The following is a 22,615-nucleotide window of genomic DNA, read 5'->3' as shown; positions in this document are numbered from 1 at the left end:
CACCATTTGATATGCCATTAAGAACATTTATGATTCATGGGAAGAAGTCAAATATCAACATTAACAGAGTTTGGGAGAAGTTGATTCCAGCCCTCATGGTTGACTTTTAGGGGTTCAAGACTTCAGTGAAGGCAATTACTGCAGATGTGATAGAAATATCAAGAGAACTAGAGTTAGAAGTGGAGCATGAAGATGGGACTGAATTGCTGCAATCTTGTTTTTTGTTTTTAAGATTTTATTTATTTATTTGAGAGAGAGACAGAGACAGAGACAGAACATGAGCAGGGGGGAGCGGCAGAGGGTGAGAGAGAGAAGCAGACTCCCCGATGAGCAGGGAGCCCAACATGGGACTCAACCCCAGGACCCTGAGATCATGACGTGAGCTAAAGGCAGACGCTTAACCAACTGGGCCACCCAGGCATCCCTGAATTGCTGCAATCTTATGATAAAACTTTAACAGATGAATTGCTTATTTTTTTCTTTCATTAACTTAAAAAATTAATTCCAGCATAGTTAATATACAGTTATATTAGTTATAGGTGTACAGTATGGTGATTCAACAATTCTATACATTCTTCAGTGCTCATCATGATAAGTGTACTCTTATTCCCCTTCACCTATTTACCCATCTTCCCACCCACCTCCCCTCTGGTAACCATCAGTTCTATATAATTAGGAGTCTGTTTTTTGGTTTGTCTCTTTTTTGTTTGTTCATTTGTTTTGTTTCTTAAATTCCACATATGAGTGAAATCATATGGTATTTGTTTTTCTCTAACTTATTTCACTTAGCATTATACCCTCTAGATCCATCCATGTTGTTGCAAATGGCAAGTTTTCATTCTTTTTATGGCTCATTAATATTCTATTATATATGTATGTATATATATACATAATATATATATTAGTATATATAGATATATTACATCTTCTTTATCCATTCACCTATAGATAGACACTTGGGTTGCTTCCATAATTTGGCTATTGTAAATAATGCTACAATAAACATGGGGAGGCATACATCTTTTCGAATTAGTGTTTTCATATTTTTGAATAAATACTCAGTAGTGGAATTACTAGATCACATGATAATTCTATTTTTAATATTTTGAGGAACCTCGATACTGTTTTCCACAGTGGCTGCAGCAGTTCCCATACCCACCAACTGTGCACAAGAGTTCCTTTTTCAAATGAGTTGCCTCTTCTAGATGACCAAAGAAAGTTGTTTTTTGAGATGGAGTCTACTCTTGGTGAAGATTCTGTGAAGATTGTTGAAATGAAAACAAAGGATTTGGGATATTACATAAATTTAGTTGATAAAGCAGCGAAAGGGTTTGAGAGAATTGACCCCAATTTTGAAAAATATCCTACAGTGGGTAGGTGCTATCAAACAGCATCACATTCTATAGAGAAATTGTTCATGAAAGGAAGAGTCAATTTATGGAGAATACTTCATTGTTGTCTTATTTAAAAAAAATTGACAGTCACCTCAACCCTCAGCAACCACCCTGAGCCAAAGGCAGATGTTTAACTCATGAGCCACCCAGGTCTCTGTTTAACAATATTTTATGATTAAGGTATGTACATGGGTTTTTGTTTTTTAGAGATAATGCTATTGCACACTTACATTGTAGTGTAAGTAGTCTTACAGTTTGCACTGGAAAACCAAAAAAAAAAAAATCATTTGACTTGTTTTGGTTGTCTGGAACAGAACCTGTAATATCTCTAAAATGCTTATATGGTTAAATGTTTTTGACAAGGATGCTAAGATCTTTCAATGGATAAAGAGCAGTTTTGAACAAATAGTACTGGGAAAACTGGATATCCACATGTAAAAGAATGAAGTTGGGGGATGCCTGGGTGGTTCAGTTGGTTAAGAGTCTGCCTTTGGCTCAGGTCATGATCCCAGGGTCCTGGAATCCAGTTCCACATCGGGCTCCTTGAAGGAAACCTGCTTGTGTGCATACGCCATGCATGTGCACACGTGCTCTCTCTCTCTCTCCCTCTGACAAATAAATAAAGTCTTTAAAAAAGAAAAAAGTGAAGTTGAACCCTTACCTTGCACCATATACAGAAATTAATTCAAAATGGATCTAAGGCCTTAATATAACAGCTAAAACTGCAGAATTCAAGAAGACATAGGGCAAAAGTCTCATGATATTAAATTTGATAATGATTCCTTGCATATGACACCAAAAACACAAAAAGTAAAGAAAAAATAGATCAATTAGACTTTATTAAAATGAAAAACGTTTGTGCAGCAGAGGGCACTACCAAGGGAATAAAAAGGTAAACCACAGAATGGGAGAAAATATTTACAAATCATATATCTGATAGGAGATTAATATCCAAAAAATATTTTAAAATCTCTAAAACTCAATAACAACAAAAGAATTCAATTTAAAAATAAGCAAAAGTTTCAAATAGATATTTCTCCAAAGAAGATATACAAATGGCCAATAAGCCCATGAAAAGATGTTTAACATCATTAATCATTAGGGAAATAAAATCAAAACCACAATGAAATACCACTTCTCACACATTATGATGGATATTATTTTTAAAAAGGCAGAAAATATGTGTTGGCAAAGATGAGAAGAAAATGGAACCTTTATGCATTGTGGGAATGTAAAAAGTTGCAGCCATTGAGGAAAATAGTATAGTATTTCCTCAAAAAAATTGAGTATAAAATTATCATATGATTTAGCAATTTTATTTCTGGGTATGTACCTCAAATGTTTGAAAGCCAAGACTCAACCACATATTTGTAAATCAATGTTCATAGCAGCATTATTCACAATAACCAAAAGGTGGAAACAACCCAGTTTTCATCAACAGAAGAATAGATAAACAAAATATGATATGTCATATAGTGGACTACTATTTAGCCTTAAAAAGAAATGAGGTTTTGACACATTCTACAACATGGATGACCTTGAGGATATTATTATATGTGGAAAAGCTGGATGCAAAAGGTCAAATATCATGATTCCTCTTCTGTGAGATGTCTAGAATAGTCAAATCTGTAGAGAGAGAAAGTAGAATAGTGTGTTTTAAGGACAGTTTATAAATAGAGTAATAACTATGACTGACATGCTTAGTGTGCCAAGCAGCAAAGATGAATAAGACATAGTCCCACCTATGAAAGAGACTCATGTGAAGCAGACATGTGTATAAACAATCATGCAATACCATAAGTATTTTGTTATATGAACAAAGAGCTTTTAAAACACAGAATACAATTCAGTTACCTGGTTAAGGGAATAGGACAGATTTCACAGTATATAGTAACATTTTAGCAGAGATAGGAAATATTTCCTCAGATGGACCACAGCAGGAAAAAGAACGTAACAAAGATGTTAAGGAGGTTTCAGTTGTAAAAGCAAAATCATAGAGGTGTAAAAATACATGGTATCACCAGGAGATGGAGCTTAAGACAGTATGGCTGGAACATAGGCTAAAATGGGGCGGGGGTAATTTTTCCAACACAGTGAACTATAGGTAAGGGCCAGCTTGTGGAGGTTTTTAGACTGTGATTCAGTGAAATGGAATTTGGATTTTATTTTTAGTCAACTAGGATTCTATCAAAGGTTATCAGCAAGGGAGGGTCACTTTCGCATTTGAGAAAGAAATGTGTTTGTAGTAGGGAGAATGGCTTGGAGTAAAAATCGAATTCGGTAACTATTTAGAGGGCCACTAAGATAGTCCTGTTAAGATATAATAAGCTCCTGAAGTTAAAGAGACTCTTTCAGACATGAGCTGACTAGGTGATTCACAGGATCAGGGGTGATTCTGACATGTACACATCTCAAACATAATCTGAAGAAAAATGTGTCAGAAGGCAACATAATGTATTTCATTCACCTTTAGTTATGCATGAAGAGGATTTAAGAATTGTCTTTTTTCCCCCTCTAGAAATATAGCAAAAATGCCAGGAGAGTGACATTAGAATGAAGATTTCTTCTGCCTTGAAGAGGGTTAACACATCTTCTGAATTTTGTCTGCTTTTAGATTTAAGCTAAATATCGGGAGAGTCAAGTAGGATAAAGTTTTCACATAGTGTGCACTGTTGAATCAGATAAATTGGATCAGAAGCAGAACTGCAAATGTCCTTACAAAATATAGCCTGTCTTATATTCATGACTCCATATTTCCACTGAGGGTTCCACACCAGTACTTTCTGTGAAGGCATAATTTCAGCACAACCACATGTGTACAAAGTTGTCCAATTGGAGGGACAGTGAAACACCAGAGACCAGAGTTTTTGCAGTGTACACAAATATAGTTGTAAGTTAATAGGTTAATAAAACTCCAAAACTGAAGTCAAGGAATATTGCACAGTAGTTATTTCTAAAAGTAGTGTGTGTTTCTTTAAAATTCAATGTGTTCCCCTTTCATAAAAAAGAAATAAAAGGAGACAATATCAACATAATATTTTCAAGCAACCATTTTCTCCCCTCCTCTACCTCCAATAATTCATTGAAAGTCATTTAAGTAAGGTGCAGGCTTTAGGTTGCTGAGCAGAAAATGTTTCTTTTTAATTCTTATTGCCATCATATTTTGGTGAAATCTGAATCCTGTGTCCAATATTCTGCTACACCATCAACTCCTGTTTTCCAAATCCAAAAGCTGTTTTAGTCCTCATTATTCTTGACTCTCCTACAGCATTTAACCTTTTGAAAAGATTTTCTTCCTCATCTGACTCTTTAAAACCTTTGTTTTCTACATCCTTCTTTTTTTTGTTATTATTATGTTATGTTAATCATCATACATTATATCATTAGTTTTTGATGTAGTGTTCCATGATTCATTGTTTGCGTATAACACCCAGTACTCAGTGCAGAACATGCCCTCTTTAATACCCATCACCAGGCTAACCCATCCCCCCATCCCCATCCTTTCTAGAACCCTCAGTTTGTTTCTCAGAGTCTATAGTTTCTCATGGTTCGTCTCCCCCTCCGAATTCCCCCCTTCATTCTCCCCTCCTGCTATCTTCTTTTTTTTTTAACATATAATGTATTATTTGTTTTAGAGGTACAGGTCTGTGATTCAACAGTCTTACACAAGTCACAGTGCTCACCATAGCACATACCCTCCCCAATGTCTATCACCCAGCTGCCCAATCCCTCCCACCCCCCACCAATACAGCAACCCTCAGTTTGTTTCCTGAGATTAAGAATTCCTCATATCGGGCGCCTGGGTGGCTCAGTTGGTTAAGCGACTGCCTTTGGCTCAGGTCATGATCCTGGAGTCCCAAGATCGAGTCCTGCATCGGGCTCCCTGCTCGGCAGGGAGTCTGCTTCTCCCTCTCCCACTCCCTGTTTGTGTTCCCTCTCTCGCTGTGTCTTTCTCTGTCAAATAAATAAATAAAATCTTTAAAAAAAAAAAGAATTCCTCATATCAGTGAGGTCATATGATACATGTCTTTCTCTGTTTGACTTATTTCGCTCAACATAATACCTTCCAGTTCCATCCACGTCGTTGCAAATGGCAAGATTTCATTCCTTTTGATGGCTGCATAATATTCCATTGTGTATGTATATATATGTATGTATATATATATATATATGTATGTGTATATATATATATATATATATATATATATATATATATATATATATATACCATTTCTTCTTTATCCATTCATCTGTCGATGGACATCTTGGCTCCTTCCACAGTTTGGCTATTGTGGACATTGCTGCTATAAACATCGGGGTGCATGTACCCCTTCGGATCCCTACATTTGTACCTTTGGGGTAAATACCCAGTAGTGCAATTGCTGAATCATATGGTAACTCTATTTTCAAATTTTTGAGGAACCTCCATACTGTTTTCTAGAGTGGCTGCACCAGCTTGCATTCCCACCAACAGTGTAGGAGGGTTCCCCTTTCTCCGCATCCCCGCCAACATCTGTCATTTCCTGACTTGTTAATTTTAGCCATTTTGACAGGTGTGAGGTGGTATCTCATTGAGGTTTTGATTTGGATTTCCCTGATGCCGAGCGATGTTGAGCACTTTTTCATATGTCTGTTGGCCATTTGGATGTCTTCTTTGGGAAAATGTCTGTTCATGTCTTCTGCCCATTTCTTGATTGGATCATTTGTTCTTTGGGTGTTGAGTTTGATAAGTTCTTTATAGATTTTCGATACTAGCCCTTTATCTGATATGTCATTTGCAAATATCTATTCCCATTCTGTTGGTTGTCTTTTGGTTTTGTTGACTGCTTCTTTTGCTGTGCAAAAGTTTTTCATCTTGATGAAGTCCCAATAGTTCATTTTTGCCCTTGCTTCCCTTGCCTTTGGTGATGTTTCTAGAAAGGAGTTGCTGCGGCTGAGGTCGAAGAGGTTGCTGCCCATGTTCTCCTTTAGGATTTTGATGGACTCCTGTCTCACACTGAGGTCTTTCCACCATTTTGAGTCTATTTTTGTGTGTGGTGTAAGGAAATGGTCCAGTTTCATTCTTCTGCATGTGGCTGTCCAATTTTCCCAACGCCATTTGTTGAAGAGACTGTCTTTTTTCCATTGGGCATTCTTTCCTGCTTTGTCAAAGATTAGTTGACCATAGAGTTGAGGGTCCATTTCTGGGCTCTCTATTCCATTCCATTGATCTATGTGTCTGTCTTTGTACCAGTACCATACTGTCTTGATGATGACAGCTTTGTAATAGAGCTTGAGGTCCGGAGTTGTGATGCCGCCAGCTTTGCTTTTCTTTTTCAACCTTCCTTGGGTATATAGGGTCTTTTCTGGTTCCATACAAATTTTAGGATTATTTGTTCCATTTCTTTGAAAAAAGTGGATGGTATTTTGATAGGGATTGCATTGAATGTGTAGATTGCTCTAGGTAGCATTGACATCTTCACAATATTTGTTCTTCCAATCAATGTGCATGGAACGTTTTTCCATTTCTTTGTGTCTTCCTCAATTTCTTTCATGAGTATATTATAGTTTTCTGAGTACAGATTCTTTGCCTCTTTGGTTAGATTTATTCCTAGGTATCTTATGGTTTTGGGTGCAGTTGTAAATGGGATCAACTCCTTAATTTCTCTTTCTTCTGTCTTGTTGTTGGTGTATAGGAATGCCACTGATTTCTGTGCATTGATTTTATATCTTGCCACTTTACTGAATTCCTGTATGAGTTCTAGCAGTTTTGGGGTGGAGTCTTTGGGTTTTTCCACATAAAGGATCATATCACCTGCAAAGAGTGAGAGTTTGATTTCTTCTTTGCCGATTCAGATGCCTTTTATTTCTTTTTGTCTGATTGCTGTGGCTAGGACTTCTAATACTATGTTGAATAGCAGTGGTATAGTGGACATCCCTGCCGCGTTCCTGACCTTAGGGGGAAAGCTCTCAGTTTTTCCCCATTGAGAATGATATTCTCTGTGGTTTTTTCATAGATGGCTTTTATGATATTGAGGTATGTACCCTCTATGCCTATACTCTGAAGAGTTTTGATCAAGAAAGGATGCTGTACTTTGTCAAATGCTTTTTCTGCATCTATTGAGAGGATCATATGGTTCTTGTTCTTTCTTTTAAAATGTATTGTATCACATTGATTCATTTGTGGATGTTGAACCAAACTTGCAGCCCAGGGATAAATCCCACTTGGTTGTGGTGACTAATCCTTTTAATGTACTGTTGGATCCTTTTGGCTAGTATTTTGGTGAGAATTTTTGCATCCATGTTCATCAAGGATATTGGTCTGTAATTCTCCTTTTGGATGGGGTCTTTGTCTGGTTTGGGAATCAAGGTAATGGTGGTCTCATAAAATGACTTTGGAAGTTTTCCTTCCATTTCTATTTTTTTTTTTGGAACAGTTTCAGAAAAATAGGTATTAATTCTTCTCGAAATGTTTGGTAGAATTCCCCTGGGAAGCCATCTGGCCCTGGGCTTTTGTCTGTTGGGAGATTTTTGATGACTGCTTTAATTTCCTTAGTGGTTATAGATCTGTTCAGGTTTTCTGTTTCTTCCTGGTTCAGTTTTGGTAGTTGATGCATCTCTAGGAATGCATCCCTTTCTTCCAGATTATCTAATTTGCTGGCATAGAGTTGCTCATAATATGTTCTTATAATTGTTTGTATTTCTTTGGTGTTGGGTGTGAGCTCTCCTATTTCATTTTAATTTTATTTATTTGGGTCATTTCTCTTTTCTTTTTGATAAGTCTGGCCAGGGGTTTATCAATCTTGTTATTCTTTCAAAGAAAGAGCTCCTAGTTTCATTGATCTGTTCTACTCTTCTTTTGGTTTCTATTTCATTGATTTTTGCTCTGATCTTTATTATTTCTCTTCTCTTGTTGGTTTTAGGCTTCATTTGCTGTTCTTTCTCCAGTTCCTTTAGTTGTAGGGTTAGGGTGTGTATTTGAGACCTTTCTTGTTTCTTGAGAAAGGCTTGTATTGCTATATACTTTCCTCTTGGGACCACCTTTGCTGCATCCCAAAGATTTTGAACAGTTGTGTTTTCATTTTTATTTGTTTCCATGAAATTTTTTAACTCTTCTTTAATTTCCTGGTTGACCCATTCATTCTTTAGTAGGATGCTCTTTAGCCTCCATGTATTTGAGTTCCTTCCAACTTTCCTCTTGTGATTGAGTCTAGTTTCAAAGCATTGTGGTCTGAAAATAGGCAGGGAATGATCCCAAACTTGTGGTACCAGTTGAGACCTGATTTGTGACCTAGGATGTGATCTATTTTGGAGCATGTTCCATGGACACTAGAGAAGAATATGTATTCTGTTGCTTTGGGATGGAATGTTCTGAATCTATCTGTGAAGTCCATTTGGTCCAGTGTGTCATTTAAAGTCTTTATTTCCTTGTTGCTCTTTTGCTTAGATGATCTGCCCATTTCAGTGAGGGGGGTGTTAAAGTCCCCCACTACTATTGTATTGTTGTCGATGTGTTTCTTTGCTTTTGTTATTAATTGGCTTATGTAATTGGCTGCTCCCATGTTATGGGCATAGATAGTTAAAATTGTTAGATCTTCTTGTTGGATAGACCCTTTAAGTAGGATATAGTGTCCTTCCTCATCTCTTATTACAGTCTTTGGTTTAAAATCTAATTTGTCTGATATAAGGATTGCCACCCCAGCTTTCTTTTGGTGTCCATTAGCATGGTACATGGTTTTCCACACCCTTACTTTCAATCTGGAGGTGTCTTTGGGTCTAAAATGAGTCTCTTGCAGACAGCATATCAATGGGTCTTGTCTTTTTATCCAATCTGATAGCCTGTGTCTTTTGATTGGGGCATTAACCCATTTACATTCAAGGTAACTATTGAAAGAAATTTAGTGCCATTGTATTGCCTGTAAGGTGACTGTTACTGTATATTGTCTGTGTTCCTTTCTGGTCTATGTTACTTTTAGGCTCTCTCTTTGCTTAGAGGACCCCTCTCAATATTTCTTGTAGGGCTGGTTTCATGTTTGCAAATTCCTTTAGTTTTTGTTTGTCCTGGAAGCTTTTATCTTTCCTTCTATTTTCAATGACAGCCTAGCTGGATATAGTATTCTTGGCTGCATATTTTTCTTATTTAGTGCTCTGAATAGATCATGCCAGTCCTTTCTGGCCTGCCAGGTCTCTGAGGATAGGTCTGTTGCAATCTAATATTTCTACCATTGTAGGTTACAGATCTCTTCTCCTGAGCTGCTTTCAGGATTTTCTCTGTGTCTCTGAGACTCGTATGTTTTACTATTAGATGTTGGGTTGTTGACCTGTTTTTGTTGATTTTGAGAGGGGTTCTCTGTGCCTTCTGGATTTTGATGCCTGCTTCCTTCCCCAAATTAGGGAAGTTCTCTGTTATAATTTGCTCCAGTATACCTTCTGCCCTTCTCTCTTTTTCTTCTTCTTCTGGGATCCCAATTATTCTAATGTTGTTTCGTCTTACGGTATCACTTATCTCCCCAATTCTGGCCTCCTGATCCAGTAGTTGTTCATCTCTCTTTTTTCAGCTTCTTTCTTTTCCATCATTTGGTCTTCTATATCAGTAATTCTCTCCTCTGCCTCATTTATCCTAGCAATTAGAGCCTCCATTTTTTATTGTACCTCATTAATAGCCTTTTTTATTTCAACTTGGTTAGATTTTAGTTCTTTTATTTCTCCAGAAAGGGTTTCTCTAATAACTTCCATGCTTTTTTCAAGCCCAGCTAGTATCTTTGAAATCATCATTCTGAACTCTAGTTCTGACATCTTACTAATGTCCATATTGATTAGGTCCCTGGCAGTCAGTACTGCCTCTTGTTCTTTTTTTTGAGGTGATTTTTTCCATTTTGTCATTTTGTCCAGAGGAATAGATGAATGAGAGAACAAAATGCCAACAGGGTAACAACGTCCCCAGAAAATATACACTAAACAAATCAGAAAAGACCTGAAACTGAGGGAAAAGAAAGGAAAGAAAGAAAAAAGAAAAAGATAAAAACAAAGAAAAACAAAACAAAAAATTGGAATATGATCAAATATGATCAGGCTGGTGCATAGATCAGTGCCACACACTAGATTTTGGGTGTATTTTGGTCTGTTAGAAGAAAGTGCCTCCCAAAATTTTAAGGAGAGAAAAACTTATTTATGTACAAAAATAAGGGTTAATATGATGAAGGAATGGAATATGACTGTAAAGATGAAAAGTATAAAAGATTTTATAAAAGGAATTGATAAGAAGTTGGTTGAAAAAAGAAAGAAGATTTAAAAAAAAAAGGGAGAGTATGTGATCAGGCAGGAGACTAGAACAAAGACATACACTAGAGATTTAGGGTATATTTTGGTCTGTTAGAAGAAACTGTATCCTAAAATTTTAAAGAGAGAACAACTTATATATATATACCAAAAATAAGGGTAACTTCTATGAAGGGATAAAAATGAAAAATAAAAAATATTTTTTTATAAAAGAGATTGATAAAATGTTGGTTGAAAAAGGGAAAAAGAAAAATTCCAAAAAAAAAAGAAAGAAAGTTAAAAAAATAATTAACTTTGAAAGACTAAAGTATCATGGGAAAAAAACCATGAATTCTTTGTGCAGTATTCTCCTAGCATTGGAATTCTGCCATTCTCATTGATGGGTAAACTTGGTCTTGGCTGGCTGTTCTTGCTGATCTTCTGGGGAAGGGGCCTGTTGCCATGGTTCCCAAATGTCTTTGCTGGAGGTGGAATTGCTCCGCCCTTGCTGGTCAGGGCTAAGTAATCTGCTCAGGTTTGCTCTGGGGAGCTTTTGTTCCCTGCAAGCTTTCCGTAGAGCTTTGGAGGATGAGAGTGAAATGGTGGCCTCCCAATCTCCACCCCGGAGGAGCCGAGAATCGGGTCCCCACTCCTCAGTGCACCCCCAGGGAAAAGCAGTCAATTACTCCCATCTCCCCGGTCCCCGGCCACACTCTGTGCTCACCCGGCCTGTGACCGAGTGTTTCTATCTCTGGCACTGGACCCCGTGTGGAGTCTCCAAACCCAGCAGATCTCTGCAGTGCGTTTCCATGCCACTCCTCCTGGGGGTGGAAGGTGAGTCTCCCCAATCTGCCACCTGTTGGGTCCCTGCTGGAGGAGCAGTGGCCTGACTGTGCCGTGGATCATGGTTTATGGCAAACCCAAGCTGAGAGCCTGCTCCTCGGATCCGTCTCTGCAGCTGGCTTCCCCACTCCGGTACCTGGGAGCTCTGCCGTGCTCAGGCACTCCTGGTTTTTCTGTGACCCCGAGGGTCCTGAGACCACACTGTCCCACGAGGGTTCCACCGCCCCCCCCCCCCCACCGCTTAGCCACTGGAGCAACGTCCCTTAGCGGAGCCGACTTCTAAAAGTTCCGATTTTGTGCTCTGCTGCTCTATCACGTGCCAGAAGCGGTGGACGGAGGCCTCCCCCGCCATCTATCCTCCCCAGTATCACCTCGGATTCACTTCTCCACACGTCCTACCTCCCAGAAATGTGTCACTTTTCTGTTCAGAGAGTTGTTGCTATTCTTTTCTTCAATCTCCTGTTGAGTTTGTAGGTGTTTAGAATGGTTTGATCCCTATCCACCTGAATTCCTGGGACCAGACGAAATCCAGGTCTCCTACTCCTCTGCCATCTTGCTCCTCCCCCCTTAATTATATATTTTTAATGATATTTTACCTATGTCTGCTATTTCCTCTGTTAGAATACGAGTTATATAGTGCTTACTTGTGTCATTTTGCACACAGAAGATACATCGGATTTGTTTGATACCTATTTTAAGTTTGTAAGACAGAAGTTTAGGAAGAATATGACAGCCGCAAATAAAATAAAATTCTTACCAAAAGCAAAGAGGGAGTTACACACAAGGGCATTTTACCATTTCCCTGCTGTTAAAAGATGTACATGTTTTCTTTTTAAAATAATACCTGTTATCTGCACAATGGTAACTATTCCCAAAGAAATCACTATGTGAACATTGTACATCTTTGCAGATCATTAATGCTGCACTTGCTTTGGCGGCAAGACCCAAAAGTCAAGTGGTCAAAAAAACCATGGAAATGTACAAGCACACGTGGGAGAATCATATCCATGTCCTCACCGAAGCTGTAGATGACATTACAAGCATTGATGACTTCCTTGCTGTATCTGGTATGTTTTGAATCTTTTAATTTATACATTTGCCCTTGTCAATTTTCTGAAACAGGATAATTCTGAATATAATTAATTTTATGCAATATAATGAGATTCTTGTTAATGATCATCTTTATCAAAGCAAAGTACTGTTATGTGTGATCTACTCTAGGATAATGAGCTTCATGCCTTGTAATCCGTACAACTCAACAATTTACACTGTGTCTCTAAAAGAAATGCCTATTTATAGACAAAGCATAATTGAAAATAGTACTGGAAATCTTAGGCATTTTCTGGCTTTTTGAATAAATAATCATCTCCCCCTTTAATATATTTATATCTTTTGATTTGTCTGCACTTCTTTTCTAACATAATTTTTCTTCACTAAAAATTTAGATAGATAGACAGAGAGGAAAACTCTTCATTGATTTGAGGTACAATATGTACTTCAGCTTCCAGTATATGTATTTGAATAACGGTGATCTAAATAATCAAATAAATAAGTCTAAACAGCTTACTACATCAGTTACAGATGGGCTTGAGATTTCATGTCAAACCTAGATGATTCTTTTATCACATAACAGAATAGCATACCATAGGATTATGAAATTACTCTAATAAAACCATACTCTCAGAAGCATAACTCAGGTTTTGATTATATTGTTATAACAGCAAAGAACTAAATACTTCTTAATCTTTTTTTATTTTCTTAGAAAAATTAAGCCTCTCCTTAAAATAAATTACATTTTGGGGGCACCTGGCCAGCTCAGTCGGAAGAGCATGCGACTCTTGATCTCAGGGTCCTGAGTTTGAGCCCCATGTTGGGTGTAGAGATTATTTAAATAAAAACTTTTTAAAAATAAAATAGATTACATCTTTTTCCTTTTTTTTTTGAAAGAGACTAGAATGTGATATTATTTTTTATAAAATGAATATTCTCATGAATTTCTAAAATCATTTTATCTTTTAAAAGTTTCCTGATGTAGTTTGTTTAACCTGTGGAACTCATTACTTTCATGCATGTATATATTCTCATCTTGAATGATAGTTCTGGAAACCTGGTGTATTTTCATGATACATTAATGAAAGAAATGTATGGTAATTATTTAATAAATTGTTTTATTTCTGCAGAGGTGAAAACTTTGAAAATAATAGAAAATGTATGGGTAAAAATATTAACATCCCTTGATCCCACTATTCAGAAATAACAACCATTGATATCTGATTTATTTCCATCCAAATATATATATATTTATATATATAAATATATATGTATAAACTTATGTTTTTAAATAATTGTGTCATGAGGCATATAATAAATATTTGGCTGAATTTTCCCACAACATTATACATTTTTCAAAAAAGCTGTTTTTCTTAGCATTTAGATAAATTGCAATTTTAACTATTATAAACAATGCTATGTTAAGCATATTTTTGTCTATTTACTGTCTTCTTAACATAGATTTTGTGTGTATGTGTGTCCAATCAACATCTTATATAGGGGCAATCTTTGGTTTAATTATTAAATGCTAGATTCTGTTTTTAATTGGTTCTTTTGGTTATAAAACAAAGAAACCTGCTCACACTACTCTCTGTAAAGGCAGTTTATTATAGGTATACTAATGACACAATAGGGAGAAGCTCCTGGACACATAAGAGCAAGAACTATAATTGGCCTGTCCTTGCCTGATTAGAGCTGTGGGAGCCCTGAGATCTGAGCAAGTCCATAGGTCCTGAGAACAGGAGCTCATGCTTTTTCTTTTCAGTGCTGGATTAACCTGACCCCCCAATCTTCTGAGTCTCCTACTTTCTGTGAACAGCTTTAGCACTTCAGCATGCTTTTCCTACACATAAGAGAAAACTCATGTGGAAGTTCCTTAAGTAACAAATAAACAAAAACAACAAAAATTCTGATAGAAAAGAAGTGCAGAGAAATCAAAAGATATAAACATTTATATACATGAGGGAAGGTACCTCATGTAACTAGATGTTTAAGATAGTTGATTCTAAACTTACTCGCCTAAGCATACCGAAGGACTTAGATAGGAATAGTCAAGACATATGAGGAATAGTATTTTATCACTAACATTGTTTAGAATTGTCAGCACAGGGTAATAATTAAAAAGTGGATTAATATTTAATGTGTTTCATTTTTGTTTTAAAATTCTCTACAGATAATGCACTCCATTAGTTTCTATACCCAGGGTGGATTGTTTCTACTTTCCTGCCCTTTGGATGTTCTAGCTGGTAGTGCTCTAAGGTTATTAATGACCTCTTTAGACATCTCTGGATTCTATTGACCTTCCCTCATGGTTGCGTCTCAGAGCTTACATCTCAAGCATCGTACAATACCACCTAAAGCAGGAAGGCAAGGTAGCTTGTTGGCTTCAAGTTATCAGGTGGAAATATTTCCTGGGTGACTTCCATCAGACTTTCTCTTATGTGTCATAGGTCAAAACTTGTTCCTGTACCTACACCTGAACCAACTGCTGGCAAAAGGAAATGGGATTTCTATGATAGGCTTAGAATGGTGACAAATGATTAATAACTGACTGGGGGCCAGAGGAAATGGTAGTCCTTATTTGTAGCACTTCCTGATTTCTGTGCCATAAATACTGCCACATAAGCAGGTTTTAAGCTACCAATGTGATGTCACTGAAGAGATGCAAAAAAACAAGTCTTGTGAGTTGGTATAACAGATTCTAGCAGACTACTGGGCTTAGACCAGTCGTAATTCAACCTCTCTGACTAATTACTTACAATGCAAACAAAATCAGAGGTTTTATGAGCAGAAAAGAAGGGAAATTAGCTGTTGACTAGAGACAAAAGATGTCTACCCCAGGCACTCCTTTCTCAGGTTTCTGTGCTTTCATAAACTTGTCTTGTTTAGTTTAGCATGAGCCCCATTCATGATTCTCATTATATCATAACTTTCTCTTTCTTTTTTTTTAAAGATTTTATTTATTTATTTGACAGAGACACAGTGAGAGAGGGAACACAAGCAGGGGGAGTGGGAGAGGGAGAAGCAGGCTCCCCGCGGAGCAGGGAGCCTGATGTGGGACTCGATCCCAGGACCCTGGGATCATGACCTGAGCCGAAGGCAATCGCTTAACCGACTGAGCCACCCAGGTGCCCATTACATCATAACTTTCAACATCGGTTCCCAGAAATAATGGCATCTTTTCTCACAATCTTCTAGCTGGCTTTATGTATACATCTTTTTTAGTACTAGGCTAGAAGTCCTAAGTCCAAGATCACAGGCCAACCAATGGGTGGAGTACTTTATTTCAGATAGCTAATCATGCTTCACAGAGCAGTGATGGTGGCTGTCACAGCCTGGCAGCTTTTGTGTGGGGGCAGGTTGTCTTAGAAAAAGTTGCAGATGTGATTAGCAGTGAACAACTTTTCTGGTGACACTTTATAATGATCGTTCAGAAATCCTGTTTGTACTCACAGACTGCTGGTTCCTCTGTTTGCCAGGTATAAAAACTGACAACTTAGTTCATGTTTGTGAATTACCTAGAGGATATTCTGTTTTCATGATTTTTATAAAATAATTTCATCTTTTTCTTCGGCTTTCTTTCAGTACTTGATAATAATACTCAATTCTTTTGTTGTTGTTGTTTTCTTTTATAAGAATAAATAATAGAGGCCCTGCAAAGATTTTCACTTTTCTTCTGAGTCAGTTGTGAAAATTTGGGGCTTCTCCGAACATCAGCTGTCCGCATTAAAATATAAACAAAACTTAAAACCTAAAACCAGTGAGAAAGGATTCTTGGACTTTAAACTATTATTTTATTGTCATTGGCAAAGGTAGGGATCACACTGGTAAAATGTTTGCATTATAATAATGTTTTAGAGTGATTAGATCATCTAATATTGACTAACAGCTTTTGAAATAATAACAAATGTCTTTTAACTATTGCTTTTCCCAATATAGAAATATCATTGATGATTTTTAAATTGTATGTTTATATAATCACCAAATTTTTCATGATATACAGAACTCAAAATACCAATTTTTAGAAGCCATTTTTGCATTATTTTGTTTTGTCATATACATAGAAAACTCTGAACATAAGTACAATCAGTGTTTTCTTGAAAACCATAACAGATATAGCAACTTCATCAATTTATTATATATTTAAATTTTTTATGTGTAAAAATAAAATGAAACAGTGAACCAAAACCCACCTTTAAAATCAAAGGGATGTTTCACTAAGTTCTTTGACATTTAGTTGTCCAAAAAAGGATCTTTCCAGTTTAGTGTTATTTATGTAATACTTTCAGTATCATCTTGCAATTAATTAGAAAAAAATTTTAAATGCATAGGTCTCCAAACTTTTTGTCCCATCACTGACTGTAGGACTTATCCCCACTCAATTCACTATTCTTTGTTTTTGTTTGTGTGTGGGTGTTTCTTTTTGTTGTTGTTGTTTTATCACTCTCTGAAAATATGTGTAACAGAACACTTGTCAGAGAGTTGCTGGACTGGAAGACTCTTTGATCACATCAAGATCTGTCTTTCTTGTAGACAGAAGATGTTCCTATGTGATGAGATTTGTGAAGCTCTGTCTTTCCAGCCTGCCAAGATGCCTGAAATCCCCAATATTAGTTATCCACATGGGAAAATAAAAAGTTTAAGATCTCCATTTAAGATGCAAATTTGGGAGAGGAAACATATTAACACATGCCTCAACTTTTTGAATCATTGCCTTAATTTACTCATAGTGAATTGTAACCCCAAGGAACTAAGCTCAGAAGAAGTACGCTTTGATAGAAGAGGAAATGACTTGGACCATATGAACTATTTAACAATTACTAAGAACTGACTAAATGTGAGGGTTTGTGAAGATAGGAACTTTTTTTCATTTATTCATTCATTCCTTAAATATTTATTGCATAATTTGAAGTGCTAAACCCTACAAAAGTTACTTGAGGTTGAAAAAAAATTTAAAAGTTAGCTAAAGAGATAACTTGCAAGAAAGCTGTGATAATGGGGATTGTTGGAGGGAAGGGACCACATGAGGAATGGAGTAAGCTACAGACAATGGTTTGGAATTTTCTAAGACAGAGATTGACCACTTACTGATTAGAATTAGCTCTGTTGTTGCCTTATTGTAAAAGATTTTCTCATTTTAAAGATAGTATCATATTGACTCTCAGTGAAGTATAGTGTTGAAAGATGCTTGGAGATCTCTTTCTTCCATGTTCTAAATTTCTAATACACCCACTTTTCTCCATATCCACTGCTCTCAGCCCCCAGTTCAAACCACTCTCTCTTACTTTATCACCACATAATTTTTCTAGTTGAACCTCCTGTTTCCAGTTTGCTTGAAGGCTTTCAATAGGTATTTGCTGAATGAATAAAAGTATTTATTCCCCATTATAATTCTGTATGAGATTAATTTGAGGAGGTTTATGTCTTATGCTTTGAATAAATGTGTTCATCTTTGGAATAAATAGTTTAAGAAATCTTCAAGTTATGAAAAATAACTTCAAGCATTAATCATCACAATGTTCTGTGACCTTGACTTGGTAACACAAAGATAACTCTGATGCTACCATCAAAATTGCACTATCAAAATCCTCCCCATTCATGACATTGTGGTAAACATGATCTTTGGCTTCTAAAAAGTTTTATCTGATTCATTTGACAAAGAAAAATGAAAATAAATAGACTTATAATTTTCTTTCAAAATTAATAAACAAACACATAATATTAGCAAGATAAAAATGTTAAGTCAAACTAAGCACTCTTAATATAATGGTTATGGAATAGGTGCTGGGACTAAAGGATGACCAACATGTATATATCTGTGCAAAGATAAGTTATATAACAATAACCAATTATCTATTTTCATACATTCACTTATATATCTCTTCAATATATACCTATTTGAAATTTTAGTTGATTAAAGGCATCGAGGCATGATGTGTTTCAATAAAAATATATTCTTTTAAAATTGGGATTGAAACAATATTCTGCAAAAATGAATTTTGATAAAAATATACTGAATATCAACTATGTGCAAGGCAATATGCTGGGAAGTAGAGGAGGCTGTAAAGAAGGAAAAGGCACAAAGTTTGCTTTCAGAGAACACACAATCTAGTATATCAAATTAAATTCCAAAGGATTTTAATCATCATATTAACAAAATGCTATGCAGTTAATCCTGCTGGAATGTCAGAGTATTGAGGGGAACATTTTTAAGGATATAGCACTTGAACTGAATTGTTGAATTTAACCTCAAAGAAATTGGAATAGCATCCCAGAAAAAGAAAAAAGTGTGTGAAAGTGCACGGTAGCTTTGAGGAAGGGCAAGTTGACCAGCATTACAGGAACAGAGGGTACATCTGGTTTGGTACTGGGCTTGCAAAGTCAATGGATGATATTATATAAAACCCTAAACATTTGAGGAAGATGTAGATCACCTGAAATATTAACTAGTAGGGTCGGAGACTACATCAGTTTTTCAGATCACTAACTCTGAAAATCACCCTTGCAGAATTAGGTAGTAGAGAGCTAAATAATGATTTAATTGTTCTTAGAAGTGAAAATAAAGTACACCCAATATAAAGCAGATGTTCCCTCATTTTCTCCACCTCACCTCCAAGAAATTAAAATGTTTAAGACTGACACATCCAAGATGTAACAATAGGAAGGTGAGGTGAGAGCCAATTTGATGACTTAAACCTGGCTCAGGCTGAATAACTTGGGTGCCTGTTTATCAAGAAAAAAAAAAAAATCTCTTCTTCATCTGGATAATCCAGTGATGACCTGCAGCCAGGATCTCCTATGCCATTGGCTAAAATCAAGAGACAGTTTTGTGGTTGTAAGATTTTTTTCTCTGGGTCCTTTGTGACTACATTTTCATGTAATGGTATACGCCTCAGTGATCGCTGTGGAGACTGTGGGGAAATCATACAGCTTTACGTAAGTCATAGAAAGGGAGAAAGCATGCTTTCAGAAATGATTGAATAGGCTCTCCTGAAGTAATCCACTATTGCTCTATTGCTAATTAGGCTTTGAATGACTGCCTATACTTATATGATGAAAGAATAGTTTGGGCATGTGAACTGGAATTTATCATGCATCATTCCATGTACTCACAGGCAAGTTCACTCAAGATGCTCTCATTTGAATGAACAATGGATACCCTGCAGTACTATTGTTTGAATATTATGAATTCAATTTTTAGAAAAGCCATAATTAGAAGTCCTCTTTTGACTTTGTCAAAATCAGATTTGAGAATTTTTATCAGAACTTTAAGGTAGAGCTGGAGTAATCTAATCATCCATAATCTTACTGATGAAATAAATAGCACTAAAGGTTGGTATCTTAGACTGTATATAAAGGTAATAAACATTTCCTAAATTCTGAAGATGCCCTAGCTATGTACTTACAAATGCTCCAAATGACAAAAATAGACCTTTAATAAAGGATTTTCTTAAAATTGCCTCAGTGAATGTATGTACACTATTAGTTACCATATTATTTGCAATAGACACAAATTTCAGAAACTTTCAACAAAAACAGAATCAAAGTGATTACCAAAATTTCATTTGTATTTAGTTATTTCTGGGCAGTGTCTCAACTGTAAGCACATGTATTTAATAAGTATAATTTGGATAAATAAAAATCCTTAATATGGTGAATACTGTGAGAAATTTTATACATTAGTTAAGGGTTTAGAGGGCAAGTTTCTCCTTGCCATACAATACTGCCCCATGTACTTGTAATTCTAAGACATGCTCCTGAGCATTCTGAAAGACCAAAGTCTCCAGCTAGAGACGAAGGGGTTTTAGGCAGGAAAAGCAGGATGCTCCTTACCTACATTTTCTCCAAAGGTAGGAGAAATGGAAAAAGCATGCCTCCTGCTAGATACAGGATCTGAAAGTAGGAAGTCATGTATCTGAGCTTGCAAGTTTGTGTTGGCATAGTTTTAAGAACTTTAATAGCATCCTGGAGAATCTTAACAAAACAATAAAAACCTCTGCTTACAGATTGGCCCCAGAGCTTGTGCTGTGAACAATTTATGTATATTTGAGAAATACAGCTAAGGATTACATTCTCACAAAGCATATATCATTCCTACTAAGATTTCACCACTAAAGGAAATCTTAGAGTTGAGGCATCAAGACAATGGGCTATATCCCTAGAATCCATGGGAAGCACAAGAAAAGAAGTGTTTGGAAGGGGTTAAGTGTGCTTAGGATTAATGATTTTGTCATTTCCTACCAAATTTATGATCTTTGAGCAATAATTTCTACTCACCAAATGCCCTTCTCTAAAATGTTAATAATTATATTATTTTGCCATGGTCTGAATGTTTGTGTCCTCCCAAATTCCTATGTTGAAACCCTAGTATTGTATGTGAAAGTATTAGAAGGCAGGGCCTTTGGATGGTACTTAGGTCAGGAGGATGAAGCCCTCATAAAGGGGATTAATATTCTCATAAAGGAGACCCTACAGAGATCCCTTGTCCCTTCCATTATGTGAGAATATAGAGAGAAGGCATTGGATGTGAACCAGGAAGAGGGCTCTCACCAGAATGCAACCTTGCTGATACCACAATCTTGGACTTCCCAGTCTCTACAACAGTGAAAAATAAATTTCTGTCATTTATAAACTACCCAGGCTGTATTATTTTGTTAGAGAGGGATTCATTGACTAAAATATATTTATTAATTTATTTAACAAATATATACTGAGCACCTACTAGGTGATGAGATTGTTTTAAATCCTGGAGCTAGAACAATCAATGTAACAGACATAACTCCCTGCCCTCTTAGAACTCACATTTTCACATGGTTGGAAGGATTAAATAAAATGATATATTTAATACGCTTTGAAGAGTGATTAGAACATAATAAGTGGCCCAGTAAAAGAGAGACATTATTACTAGCATCAGTGGCAGACCACTGCTAAAATTTAAAACAGGTATGATAAAGATAAACCTCTTTAAAGGAGCTACCTTGTTAAACCATCCCAATAGTTAGTACATTATAGTTTATCAAAATAACTTAAAAAATTATCTAGCTATCACATGTCAAGATATTAAAAATATATATGATATAATGCCAAATTTTGACAAAATGTAGTAAAATGAGAACTCTTACACACTGCTTCTGGGAAGGTAAATTGTTATAATCTGTTTGAAGAACAAAATAGCACTATGTGGTACCTGGACTATTTTGCCACAAATATCCTTCTCTCTCTCTCTCTACATATATACAGATATATATTGGAGAAACTTGTGCACATATTCATAAAGAAAATTTGTACAAGTATGATCATTATGGATTTTTTTTAGTGAAAGTTTGGAATAATATAAATACCCATAGGTAGGAGAATGAATATAGCAGCAAACATAGTAGTTAAAACAAACTTGTTTCATATGTCAATGGAACAGATTTTTAAAAGCAATATTGAGTAAATTAGCAAGTTTTAGAGCAATGTGAACAGTAGGGTGCCATAAATGCCACATGTAACAAATACATAAGAGTGATTAACTCTGGAGAAGAAAGGGTTAGAAGGGACTGAGAAAGAGTACATGTGAGACTTAGACTGTAACATTTTATTCTTTAAAAGTAGCATCAGATAGAACAAAATCTCATGAAAAAATAACATCCATTATGATTGAAGCACACAGTTTCTGTATTTTATTATGATTTCTTAAACTTTTATAATAAAGGTGTTACAGGAGAAGTAAATGTCAACGTGCAAAGACAGGTGACATGGTTGATTGTGTTCCTGGGTAACATAGAGATCTTCCCAGGCGACCCATATCAGCACCTCTAACTCACCAAATAATGGAGATCATCCAGTATTCTTTTTTTTTTTTTAAAGATTTTATTTATTTTTATTTATTTGAGACAGAGAGAATGAGAGACAGAGAGCATGAGAGGGAGGAGGGTCAGAGGGAGAAGCAGACTCCCCACCGAGCAGGGAGCCCAATGCGGGACTCGATCCCAGGACTCCAGGATCATGACCTGAGCCGAAGGCAGTCGCTTAACCAACTGAGCCACCCAGGCGCCCGATCATCCAGTATTCTTGAACTTGATTGTGAATCTCAGTAATACAGTTTA

At 36.2% G+C, this 22,615-nt stretch overlaps 1 protein-coding gene across 1 annotated transcript in view; it reads left to right on the top strand.

The window, feature by feature from the left end:
* CTNNA3 (catenin alpha 3) overlaps nucleotides 1–22,615 on the top strand; it is a 1,789,288-nt gene that overhangs the window by 1,196,746 nt on the left and 569,927 nt on the right. The window contains exon 11 of the mRNA XM_064594691.1: nucleotides 12,385–12,541. Coding sequence (XP_064450761.1) covers nucleotides 12,385–12,541 — 157 coding nt within the window. The remainder of the gene's footprint in view (nucleotides 1–12,384; nucleotides 12,542–22,615) is intronic.

Source organism: Mirounga angustirostris, unplaced genomic scaffold (assembly GCF_029215605.1).
Source record: "Mirounga angustirostris isolate CCGP_5_RB_7025 unplaced genomic scaffold, mMirAng1.0.hap1 SCAF_6, whole genome shotgun sequence".
NCBI classification, from domain to species: Eukaryota; Metazoa; Chordata; class Mammalia; order Carnivora; family Phocidae; genus Mirounga; species Mirounga angustirostris.
This window is presented reverse-complemented; position numbering and strand designations above follow the sequence as displayed.